This window comes from Dysidea avara, chromosome 6, assembly GCF_963678975.1.
Source record: "Dysidea avara chromosome 6, odDysAvar1.4, whole genome shotgun sequence".
In the NCBI taxonomy this organism is placed as follows: Eukaryota; Metazoa; Porifera; class Demospongiae; order Dictyoceratida; family Dysideidae; genus Dysidea; species Dysidea avara.
In genome coordinates, this window is record NC_089277.1 from 26639520 (window position 1) to 26653039 (window position 13520).

General features: G+C 36.3%; 1 protein-coding gene across 3 annotated transcripts in view; it reads right to left on the reverse strand.

Moving 5' to 3' along the window:
* Window positions 1–6151: 6151 nt before the first annotated feature.
* The window catches only part of LOC136257846 (uncharacterized), a 47699-nt gene continuing 40330 nt past the window's right edge, over window positions 6152–13520 (reverse strand). Inside the window, exons 6-10 of one of the 3 annotated variants that reach the window (XM_066051160.1) lie at window positions 13427–13490; window positions 10854–11177; window positions 10587–10673; window positions 10117–10451; window positions 6152–6390 (exon numbers count right to left, since the gene is read on the reverse strand). In XM_066051160.1, the coding sequence (XP_065907232.1) occupies window positions 10120–10451; window positions 10587–10673; window positions 10854–11177; window positions 13427–13490 (807 nt within the window). In that variant the 3' untranslated portion in view covers window positions 6152–6390; window positions 10117–10119. Of the gene's footprint in view, window positions 6402–10116; window positions 10452–10586; window positions 10674–10853; window positions 11178–13426; window positions 13491–13520 lie in introns of those variants that run through there. The other 2 variants (XM_066051161.1, XM_066051162.1) reach the window with 2 other exon arrangements.

Here is a 13520-nt window from a genome sequence, read left to right on the forward strand (position 1 = left end):
TTATGTACATGGACAACATTGAGACACCTTACAAGTTCTCATCATTGTAATATACTATATGGCTAATTTTTTTACTGAAGTTAATAGACTAATTGATGAGTCTTTGGTCCAAAATTTAAGTCCCTATGAGTTATCTGTGTGCAGTAATATTCAACCATCCTTAAGTGTCCCATAATAGGAACACTTACCTTATGCCAGCATAATTTTGGGCATAATAGCCTAGGTATGTGTGGGAATCAGGAATTATGCTAGCATTCTGAGGTAAATATAAAGCTTTAACACTAGGAAATCTGCAGATTGCACAATTCCATTAAAAATCGCAATACTCTAATAGAGCAGTCAGAAACTCTAATAGAACAGTCACTAAATATCATTTATTCTAATGAAGCAGTCACATTGAAATTAAATACTCTAATACAGCAACCAGCTAAAGAATTCAAGACTATTGAACCTTAAACATCAATGAAAATGGTCTGATACAGCAAAAAAAAACTGGCATTATTAGCCAATTATTGTGGCATAATTCTGGGAATAATGGGAGATTCTTAAAAGCATAATAGGTGATTTTAATACTCAATTTTTGGAGCATAATAGCCTCATGCCTACTTGTATCTGGAAAATGGCTGAGGCTATTTCCTTCAAAGTTGGAATGTGGACTCCCCTGACTAGCGGGCAACTCTGTAGCAATTTTTGTTCCAGGCATCACCAAGATACAAAGATGTGAAAATGACATTTTCTTTCTTCCTGGCACTATCGTGTGTCTTGAATACCTGTATGCAAGATGATAGCATAGTACACTGTAGCTAGCTATGTATAGTGTATAATCACTGCTTTGAATCTTGGTTAGTAGAGCATACAAATACAGACTGGGCATTATGCATGACATTCAATATGTACAGAGATACATAGTACGTATGTACTATGTTGGATGTAGTACAGCTGGTTGAGTTGGAGGACACCAGTGGGCTGAGTATGCATTAGTGACAAAAGAACCATTACTTGCAATTTACTGAGCAAATTAAACATATTAATATCAATCATTGTCTCAGTCAATTTGTGAAACTTTTTCTATGCGTCACCTTGAATTATATTAATTCTCACTTTGTTTTCAAAACAACAGATTGATATAGTGGCTGCAGGTCAGGTTTGATATGTGACCCAGTCTGAGAAAACCGGTCTTATTGCCCATGTCAGCAGATTCGATTTTTCACCCAGGACACACAGCTACATGAATAAACTATCTAATTCCACATTTAAAATCAGCTAGACCTGAGTGGTCTGGTTTTGCTGGCTGCATTTTCCGAGCCCAGTAGCGATCCGTACGTGTGGTGTGGGGCCTTAATGGAGCTCTGGTCAGCCTGGTAATGACTGTGTGTGGCTGTACAGCTCTGTGGTGTTGAATAAGTAGGTGGGGTCTATTCTACGGAATGGAACGGAACGCTTTCCCAAATTGAAGCCTGCAGCTTACCATTGCTGAAACTGGCCTTACAAGTTATCAACGGACTTCTAGTTGGTGATCAAACATACCTCCAAGAAAGATAGAGATGAGTAAAGGATTGATTGTGGGTTCGTGTTAGTCGTTATTAGCAACGAATTTGTAATTGTGGTATTAGCTGTCTCAGTGACTTTTCTCCAATATACCAAGCAGTGCTCTTTAATTCATTTATTGATGACTGAGGCGAGTTTGTTGCAGTGGCTGAGATGCCGGATTGGGAGTCAGTTAATTGTTTCTGCTGGTATTGACAAGCTATTCAGAAGGCTAATCAATTTCATTAGTAGTCTCAATAAACTGGCCACATCTTCCAGAGACCAGAAAGGCACTGACAGAAAAGGTTAGTTGATCACAACTTGATTCAGTCTAACTTCAGCATAATAGCTACGTGGCTTAGTGAGTGAAGTATCACTTTCAGAGTTTCAGACCACATGTGAAGATTTATGAGATTGGATTCATCAAATTTTAGTTGCAATGGACTATGATGGTGATGTTTTTGCTTGTACTCTTTTATACACAATACAGATGACTGTGTTGCCTTGCAACAAGATCTGGACTTGCTAGTCCAATGGTCTCACACTTGGATGATGTCAGTCAATCCTCAAAAATGTGAGTTTTTAAGAGTGACAAATGAGAAGTCCCATCGTACATACTTTCTACATTGAGAACACACTGATCAAGGAAGTTTTTTCTGCTACCTATCTAGGGGTTTTGATAGCAAGCTGACTTTGAATATCATATTCAGAAGAGCCAACCACATCAACACCTTCTATATACACAGAATTTTACACCACTACGTTCCCAAGTTGTGTAAGTGCAATTGTTACAGAAGCATGGTTAGACCTATTGTGGAATATGCATCACCTGTTCGGGATCCCCACGAAAACAAAGCTGAAGCCATCCAGAAGAGAGCTACCAGACTCTGTCTAAATGATTTTTTCGAGATACTCCAGTGTTCTAATATGCTGATCTACCTACACTACAACAGGGAAGAGTCAGAGCTAAACTCACAATGATGTACAAGATTATTACTGACCACACTGATATCACTAAAGATTTTTTTATCCATTGTGACCCTCGGTTAAAGGAATGGATATTTTCAACTAATGACAAACAGAACATTGATTCATATAAAATTTTTCCCCTTCAGTAATTAAGCTTTGGAACCCACTCCCCCTTATGTAATTAAATCTCCCTCCTTCATTCAGTTTTGTAATAACTTAAGTACATGTGAAATATAATCTTGTGTGACTTCTGCAAAGTAAACAAATAAATCCAGTTTTAATGACAAGCTGAATTTTTCTCTAGGTAAAATGAAATCTTACTGCATCTTTAATTACAAAAATTCTAGCCTCACATACAAGTAGCTATGTACTAAATATAATTAATATATATGTGCTATCATAAAGTATGTACTAATTACAAATACACTTGAAGTTGGTGTTTCTGACATATTATAGCTAAAACCAAGGACCTTTTAGACAGCACTGTCAAAGATGATTCATTATAATTAACTATCCAAAACCATACTAACTGTGTCATAATAATCCACTCTATCTTCTCTTGAATGGGAGTGTAACAAATCAAATATTATATCAATTTCATCATGTTGTGTGCAACATACATAATTTTTAAATTTGTGTACATGTTTTTGAGTGATTCCCAGTCCAGCTGGTCCAATGGGTTCATAAGTTCATGTATTTGTCCTGCTCTGTATGCATGTTAGCTTCTTTGTATATACATGTGCAGAGAAGTATGTGAAATGTTACACTACAGAAATCCCTGTGGTGGCTATCAACATAGTATACATACATGGGAGTCTTAGGAGATATGGTTGGTCTCAAGCACTGATTAAAGGCTAGCACACTGCTTGAAGGTTCTTAGTTTACTAATTTGTTAAGATGCTTTACTATAGTTGTACCCAGTTATACTGATAGTAAAATGTCAGTAACTTTAAGTATATGGAACATAATTGTTTTACTAAGTTTTAAACTCTCAGTAAACACCAGTGAATGCGGGTTTACTGAAAAACTACTATAATAACAAACAATTAACTGTTCCATATACTGGGGATATACCACTCTAGTAAACTAAGAAACTTCAAGCAGTGGCAGTTGAAAACAGAAACTTTTCAACTCACTGCTGGCTTTACTGAGTCCACTGCAGTAGTTAATGGATTCAGGCATGTCACTTTGTAGATGCTCACAGAATATAGCCTCCTTATGGCACACGGCCCAGTCTGTCAGTATCATTGCTCCACACACTGCATGAAATTCCTTAACTTTTTGACTGAGTTAATTCCACTGACTCTTTCTTGTCTTCTTGCTTTCTATGTAGTGTACCTCCAGTGTACAGATACATAATTGAAACACCGGCCCAGGCCCCAGAGTGTATAAGTAAGCATAAACAACTCACATACTATTAGCCTTGATGAAACAAGCAATGAAGTAAATACCCTTTGTGATAAATTCATCACTGAGACAGTTAATCCTAGTCTCGCGTGGCCAGACCGCTTTTTTCCGTATATTGGGTGGGGAAAAAAGCGGTCAATATACGGAAAAAAGCGGTCTGGCCACGCAAGACTAAGTTAATCCCACAATAAGTACTTCATTACTAATGACAACCAACAAGAACCCACAATCAGTCCTTTAATTGTTTCTATCTTTCTTGAGAGCATGTTTAATCACCCTCTGAAGGTCCGTCGATAACATGTAAGAGCAGTTTCAGCAACGGTAGACTGCAGGCTTCAATTTGAGAAAGCGTTCCGTTCCATAGTTTAGTCCATCATTCCGTTCCATTCCGTTCCGTTCCGTAGAATAGACCTCACCGAATAAGTACCTCTGATGTGAATTTCCTTTCATTTTAGCCAGTTTTGAGACCTCAATGGCTCAAAGCGTGGCCCAATTCATCCCTTGGCCTTCCTTTTCAATTTTTGAGCACCATCTTGCCCGCCTTCCAGGGCCCCCACCTCCTACCCAATTTGCAGCTTGCCTGATATAGTCAACCTCGGTTTTAAAACTATCTAAAATGGCGGGAAACTTAGTTGTTGGCTACTTGCACAGTGGTTGCTCTGGAAGGTAAGGAATTGGTGTAAAACGTGTGAAAATTTGGTACACATAGCTTCAACCATTGGCGAGCTACAATACTTAAAACCGGCATTTCTCAATACTCTTAAATAGGCGATAAGCCCGGTTTTGTCAGACTGGGTCACATATTAGCTTACGATTGTAAGGACCTCAGGTCTGTGATGATTATGTCATTGTAATTTGGGTAGCCAAAACATTGAGCATAATGCCAGCATAATAGGTACAATTTTGTGCATTGGTTAAAGGTTATTTAGAGAAGCTGAAACTCTGCATGTTTCTTTTCAGAATAGGATAGTGTGCAAATACAGTTTTAAAAGTCAGGTTTACAGAAGGAATTAAGGGTAGGTATAATACTCTATAACCACATGTTGAAAGATCCTAATGGAATGTTCACAGAATGATGCATTAGATATTCTAATACAGCATTATGCAATTAAAATGAAATTATTTAGAGCATAAACTAAGCATAATTGGAAATAGTGGAGCATCATTGCTTAAAAGCACGATAAGTAATTTCAAAATTATAATAGGCTCAGGCCTACATAGCATCACATCAAGTGCTCTAAACAATTAATCAAGAAGACAGGATTTCCTGTCCTATAACAGTGTATTCTGTACATGTGTACAGATACTATTAATCCCAGTAATAGTTAAACCATACATACATGCATACATTAATGTACTGTATTCAGGGGTGGATCCAGAATTTGGAAAGGGGGGTGCACTTTGCTGAAACGTTGAAAGGCAAAAAAAAAAAAAAAAAAAAAAAAAGTCACAGCAATAGGGCATGGCTGCCCTTGCAAAATTTAATGTAATTACTATAATGTATTATATTCAGATATATAGCTTCATAGTTAAGCTACACTGCTTCATGAACACTGTGACTGCTTTATTAGAGTGACTGCTCTATTAGAGTATCTCGATTTTGTATGCAATTTTTTTGAAAGGGATGAAGGAAGGGGGGGTACGCACGTTCCTGGACCTGCCACTGGTATTGAGTCAGATTCAGAAAACAGATTCACAAATTAATCAATGTCACATTACCGTTGATACACGTATATTACTGTTGTGTCTGTGGTATTGTCAAGAAAGTATGTTTAGTTGAAGATCAGACTACGGTTGCATAATAAGAACGTGAAGGGGGCTGAGAGAGCACTACAGTTTCTAGCTTAGTAACAAAATGTTCCTTCAATGCTTTGCATAGTTCAAAAGTGTAAATATGCACGCACATCTACTGTACCACGTCTCAGTAAACTACAACCTACATACAGTGTATGTACTGCAGTGGCGCAATCCACAATCATATACATGGTCACAATTTGACCAGTGAACTTGTATGTGCAACATGCCAAGGCCTCATGCTCCTCGACCTGTATAGAAGCTGCTAGTTTCTGACCAGTGGCACACACAATCAAGAGTGGTGAAGGAGTTATACATGAACATTTCATGGAAGACTGTGAAGAAAATAACTCTGAGTGCAACATTAAAATATTGTAGTAATGAAGTATGCCACACCATAACACGCATGTAAGTACCTGTAACACATAATTATGTTACCATCCTTACTGCAATATTAACATTTATAATGACAAATAAAACAGTATTCTATGCAAATAATTCTAACAGGTATGTGCAAGTGTGACAGAGTTTTAATAATGCATTATATCAAACTTCAGTTTATAACTACATGTATTAATACCTTCTAATTGAAAGTATATACTACAATAATGTCACTGTATGTATAGTGTAATAGACCTAATGTGTGAAATTGTTTTACCAGGAACAGTACAGCTAAACTCTACTTGTAGGCACCTGTAATAGAACTATACTGCATGTAATACACTACATATTGTTTTACTGTATTATCAGGGGATGATCCAGGAGCTGGCAAGGGGAGGGGCACAAACAGGCTAAGTTGTAGGTGGTTGGAGAAACCCAGATTCTTTTCTTAGTTGCTGCATTTTTGAAGCAGCAAATAATCACCACTTAGTAGTGTCTCACTGTTGATTTTTGACATTTTGGCTTTTGTAGATGATTGCGGAGTCTCAAATACCGGCTGTATTAAAGGCTATGAACTTCTTAAATGACAGCATTATGATAATTATTTTTAGAGGCACTTAGTATGCACGAAGGTGCTGGGGGCAATTTCACAGCTTGTTTGTTTTGATTTCAGGTAATAAATGCTACTAAAATGTGCATATCAGTTTCATGAGTTAATGGATCTGGCCCTGACATAAAGTTTAGTATTTTAATCAGAAGTATGGTTCCTCCAAAAAGTTAGGGGGAGGGGGATTTGCCCCAAATGCCCCATCCTGGATCCACCATTGATTATTGCATCCAAAAGAAAGTAGAATAGTACAACAATGTGTATAAACAATACAATAATCCAATAATGAATAAGCAAATAAATCATTTATCAGTAACAACAGTGTAGAAGATATTTCAGAACAGAACACCATGTCCTGTGGTGCGAATCTGTAGCAACAAACTGGCAGGTAAACTATCCTATACTGTACCGTAATTCACTTTATTTTGTGCAACAAAATTTCGTGATAAAATTTTTATGTAAAATTTTTTTCAGATGATTTACATGAATGACTGCTCTATTAGAGTAGTTCGATCTTCAGTAAAAAAAAAATCGGACAAGAAATTTTTGTACAAGTCTTGCATGCGAAAATTATTTTACAATGAAAAAAAAGCAAATTGTGGTAGTGTGGCAACTTTTACGAAAACTGTCCAATCAACAAATGTACAGCAGCATTGAATAGTCTGTACGCATGGGCAGGATTTGTCTAGTGATAATTGTAATAAGCAGACAAAATGTATGCAAGTCATCATGATCCTCACCATCCAATAGATCAGTCTTTAACTTTTGTGACCAGAAAAATACAATCCAAATCACACATATCAGTAAAATCAAACTAGCATTGGGCAATTATCATGATTGAACTAATTAATTTGCCATGAGTTGCAAGATGTATGTATCCCATGCCAACGCTGACAGACAATATTTTCAGAGGTGCGTAACACATTACAATTGCTGGGGGATATTTCTTGTGACAAATTCAGGGATTACACCTGAATGGTAAAGCCATGCTTTTGCAACTGAAATTGCAATAAAATTATAATAATTGAATGTGTGCCTCAACATTCTGACTAAGAGTCAGGACAGTTGTAGCTATTACATCTCAGATGCAGGTTTTTTTTCTGGACATTGCAGGAATTTGGTGTTGCATTGACCAAACTCAAACTGACTTGTTAATTTTATCATGGAAAAGTGAAATATTACCGATTCTATGCAGTGACGGATCTAGAAATTTTTTTAGGGGGGTTTCAGGTTCCTCTCAACATCAGCCTAGCTGTATATAGTATCTAAGATTACAAAAATAGGTCAAAACCTGCTGTTGAACGCTGCTGTTGAAAAGCATGAAATTTTGCCAGTAGAAAAAGTCTTACTATGTATAACTCTTAGCGATTTTATCACCTACATGATGAGTCGTAAAAAAAATTAGGGGCGTGTGCTATTTTCAGAGGGGGTTTCAGCTGAAACCATTACAACCCCCTTGTATCTGCCACTAGTATATATTAGCTATGTACAGTGTATGTTGACTGTGCATGGGATCCATTAAAATAACCTTTGCGCTAGTGCTATATAGTTTTACATATTACATTTATGACAGTTTTGCCACAAAAATCCATTGAAGGCCAAATTCTCAGGGACTACTAGCTGAACAATGAATCATGTCATATTATCATACACCTGTATCAAAACACTTGTTACTGTATATAACAAGGGGTGGATCTAGGATTTCCCCAAGGAGAGGTACTAAGCTAGGGGCATCTATAGTGGAAACTAAGAAAAGTAGCAACTGGCTAATGAAATCAAACGTTCAACTAGTAGCTAGCTAGTACACACACTCAGCATGCAGAGTGCAGAGCATGTTTTAGCCACATAGGAGGGTCTGGAGGCATGCCACTACAGGAACATTTTGCAAATTTAACATACTGAGATTTAATTCTGTAATAATTTAGAATGAACTTATTGAATAAGTACAAGCATTGTAAGCCAAGTAAATTCTAACTGGCAGTGATATAACACTAGCTGTCATAATATAAAGAGCCCAGCATAAATTCTGTAGTACAGATTGAGTTCAAAGTTGAGATCTAGCAGTGCAACTTCCAAAAGCTAAGATATTTAATTTAATGAACTACAACCAATAATAATCTTACAGTTCCTTCTAATGTAACATATGAGTAGGAGGGAAATAATTATACAGTGGTCACATTTTGTTTGTTCCATTTCGTATTAAAATAGAAAATGTGGAACTTAATCAAATAATCCCAGAGGTTAATTTTTTATTTCACAAGAATTAATTTTAAGGAAGTATCTCAACCCAGGTATCAAGTTTACATATATAGTGAAACTACTTATATTCAGTTATTCTCAGAATAGCCCTTCAACAAGAGTATTATGTCATGTGATTCAAGGTACATAAAAGGTAACAAAACAATTAGTATGGATGTTGATGCAGTATATAATAGTACACAGGGTGAGAAGAGGTTTAATTTCATGCATACTGGTCTTTGTTCCTTACAGTTTAGAAGAGTTTTAATGATGAATATTCTATTAGAGTATAGTTGACTGTTCTATTAGAGTATTTCAATCTTTAGCACAAGTTTAGTGGTTTACTTATGAAATTAAATTTCAAATATATACCTCTTGTTGATTCCTAGAAGATATCAGCTGTTCTTTTTCATCTTTTTATTGCCCATAAGTGCTTAAGGCACCTGTACTGTAGCTTCCAAAAGCTCTTTAGCTAGCACATAGTAAAATTGGAGAGGAGTACTTCAGCATCCCATGCACCCCAGTCATTATAACCGAAGGAGGTTGGCTATGTTGTTTTCTTGTTTATAACAGTAACCACATAAAGTTATCAAACAGCAATGTATAAATTTTGTGGTTCGAACAAACAACAGAATCCCAACCCAATATTTATAAAGTTGTCTTATACTCCATTGAACTATTCCATACAGTAACGTATATACTGCAATCCATTCCACAGCTGGATTTTTCGTGATTGGTCCCCATTTTATTGTTGTGAATGCATACATGAACTCGTGCCTGCTATGCCTTGTCTGGGTGGGATAAAGCAGCCAACTGTCTACTCTACCAGTCTCCATTGCTGTACTACACCTTTTTTTATTATCAATAATACTTTTCAACTAAAAGAGTGATTTAACTTCCTTGTTATGAATGTGCACTATTACATACTATAACAAATGTGCACTACTCCAGGAAGGATCCAATTATCCCAGTAATGGAACCTCTATAGGCATCTCCACTTCAGTATAAGCGTATCTTGCTATGAAGCACATTTTACAGATTGTAGGATGGCTAAATGAGTACGTTTTGATGCCATGTACATGTGGTCAAATGCAGCAGTAGTTGTTAATGGGCAAATTAGTAATTAACTCAACAATCTAATAACATTTTACACTCAGCACAAGCATGCACACACACATGCTTTCATATAATACCTTCTAGTGGCCTTCCAGTTTCATTTTTATGAGCCTTTGTTCAATATCATCACATAACTGTATTGTGTCAGCACTTCCGTGCTGCTTAGCAATATCCAACAATTTATATAAACTAACGGAACAGTTTTCAAATCCAGCTTTCAATGGAGCTGAGATTTTTGCAAGTAAAAATTCAGCAGCTCTCTTTCTTGAAGGAATTGTGCTTACATTTTCCCCATCTTGTGGTGTAAACACACGTCTTTCTATCAAGTATGGTGTAAGAGACTTTACTTGCAATACATCAACTAATTTGCTGTAGAATTCAAGTAAAACAGTGTACTCTGCTGATTGGCAACCTATATAAGAAACAGGATGAATAATTGGCAAGTCTCAGTAGGGACTAGGAGTTTGTATGTACACACAGTGACACAGAAAGTTTAGGTGCTTTTAGTATAATGAAACAATGTAATGGATGGATACTCTTAACTTACCTTCTGGTTCAGAATCCTTCATTAAACTTTTTGTTAGAGTTGCTTCTGAAGTAGTGGGGTACATGTTTTTTGTTTCTCCAGCGCACTCTTGGGGAAAAAATGTGACTGTAATTGTAAGGCATGCACAAAGAAATCAACAGTATGTTGAAAGAATACAGATTCAGTACTGTTGTAATGGCTGTGCATGTGCATGTAAATATTATACATACAATACAAACATAGTAGATAAACACACGTGCAATACTTGATCAAATGTTTTACTCTTACTATTGTTTTTGTTTAATAGTTTTTGAATTTCACTTGACAGACTAACAGTAGCATCACCGCCATGTTTCTGCATGACATCCAATAGCTTTTTAAATGGTAGTGCATTGCCTTCTTGTAAGAACAGAGAAACTTTACTGAGGAGCAGTTCTGTTGCTCTATGTCTTGAAGTATTTGGACTTATGATATCTTCATTTTCTATCAAAGCGATCACACCTTGAGACACTAAATAGTGGGACAACTCCTTGGCAGGTAAACAATCTACTAACTTGCTGTAATATTGCTGGAAAATTTTGAACTCAGGTAGATTATTGCTTTTATTATGGTCTGCAATGACAAAATATAGCAAACTATGATGAAGATAAATGTGTTGCATCTGATATGTGTGTAAAAGAAACACCCCAGTTTACATAAAACAATACATAATGGTACAATAAGTAACAAGTTGGCTAATACAGCAAAATCACAACTTGTCACATTGGTGTTGTGTCATCTTTACTAATAATTAATGAAAGAGTATCAGAAAATAAAATGACCAAGATTACATCGATATTATTTTAATTTTATAGAACTTTGCATGGGCAATAAAAATATCAAACAAAAAAGTGTACTTTGTTCACCATATGTTTACCATAAAGTACAGTTGAGGTATGAACTGTATGAACCTTTAAAGCTTAATATAGTACAGTTCTGACTGTAACTGAAACAATTACATCAGTGGTTTGTTGCTAGGTTTGTTGTTAACAAGCCTCAAGACAGTTATGTGCAGCTAAAATATTATGTACTAGAACTTAGTAATCATTAGATCAGTCCATAGAAAATTACAATTATTACAATAAATTAACAGGAGCGATAACATGGACCTGAACAACTTCAACACTTGCATCAATACAGAAATCATGTAAATGCACCACCACCATATGCAAGGTGCCTTATTAGCATAACTTATGTGCTGGGTTTCTATGCACTGCACAACATCCATACATAATTTTAAAGCATTGTCACGCTGGTGGTGCTCAGTACCACTACCACTCAAATATAACTTCACAAGTGCACACATGTTGTGTGTGCTTCCATATGCATGAACTGAAGATGTAAACATGGTTTGGTCTCATGTACATGCTACTACATGTGTAAAGGCAGCACTGCTACATGTGTGAAGAAAATCCAGCAGCACCACACACATCATGCAAGCAGTTTGTAGTACACATGCAGTTTACTTTACAAGCATGACTTACAGTAGCTACAGTATGCATACAGCTGAAGAAGACATACATTACTTGTAAAGTAGATAGTTGCTGTAACATTAAAATACACATTAATGCCAGCATAAAACATTGCTGTACCACAGGTAATAGCTACCCAGTTGCTCATAATTCATGTATGCTATGTTCTTTCACTGTAGATTACAACCAATGTAACCTGGGGATACCAACCCTAGCCACCACTAAATAGAGTAGAGCCTTGGACCCCACTTATCCAGATTCTCGGTTAACTGAACTACGGAAATGACTGCTCTATTAGAGTAGTGACTGTTCTATTAGGGTAGTTGACAATACTGAATTGTAAAAAAGTTATTCACACTATTTTAAGGTTATTTATACACAGTTTCAGAGGAATGGACTTTTCAGACTTATGGACCACCCCTGGTCCCAAGGGGTTTGAATAACTGAGGTCCCACTGTAGATTGTACCATGAGTATGTCATGATAAAATGCTTTAGCTACAGCTGTGCTGTACACCATAATTATAATGGCTGCATATGTACAGCACAGCTGTAGCTAAAGCAGTGCCATAGATATGTGTAATTAGCTTCAGAATTTTCTCACTTCGAGTGGCAATTACACTGCCAATTCAGAGCCCTAGACTAGTATTGGGATCTGCAATGATAAACTGAATGGAGACTACAGTATATTAATTTATGCGTTAAATGCTTGAATAAAAACAATCACTTACTGTATCCATGCCAGTGGTGGATCTAGGATTTCTAAAAGGGTGTTTCTGAAAGTTAGTATAGCTGAATAAGGCATCTGATGACATTTCTCCGGAAATTTTAGAAATTTTAGAAGCTCTGGGATTGGGTTTTAGGCTATTTTTAGTTACCAATTACAATAAATCCAATGCTTTAAACTGTAAATACTATAACTATAAGGCAAATATGGTGACTATAAGCTGTAGCTTTGATTGCTCTATTAGAGTAGTTACATGACTGCTCTATTAGAATATCTTGATCGTTTTTAATGCAGTGGGAGATGAAAAGTGAAATGTTGCTTAGGGTATAATAGCTATTAATGGTGTTAGTGAAGTGCAACTGCATGTATTCTACTGAAATACAGTGGTATATAGTTGTTTGCTATGAAAAATTGTCAGTACAACAATGTTTATGTATTTAGACAGCCATTGAGCTAAATTTAAAAGGGGGTTTCTGTCGAAACCCCAGAAACCCATCTAGATCTGCCACTGGTATCATGTGACTACCACTGCTTGCTGACAAACCTGAAGGCTTTAATAAAAGGTCCAGAGATGTATCAGTGACCATTGTATTATGATATGCATGTGCATATCACTCCAACTAACCTTTATAATTTTCCATTGCTTTGTTTGTGTGTTTGGGTACTACTTCATTTATTTTCTCTACCTCCTAATAGATTTTTCATGACACCAGCAATAT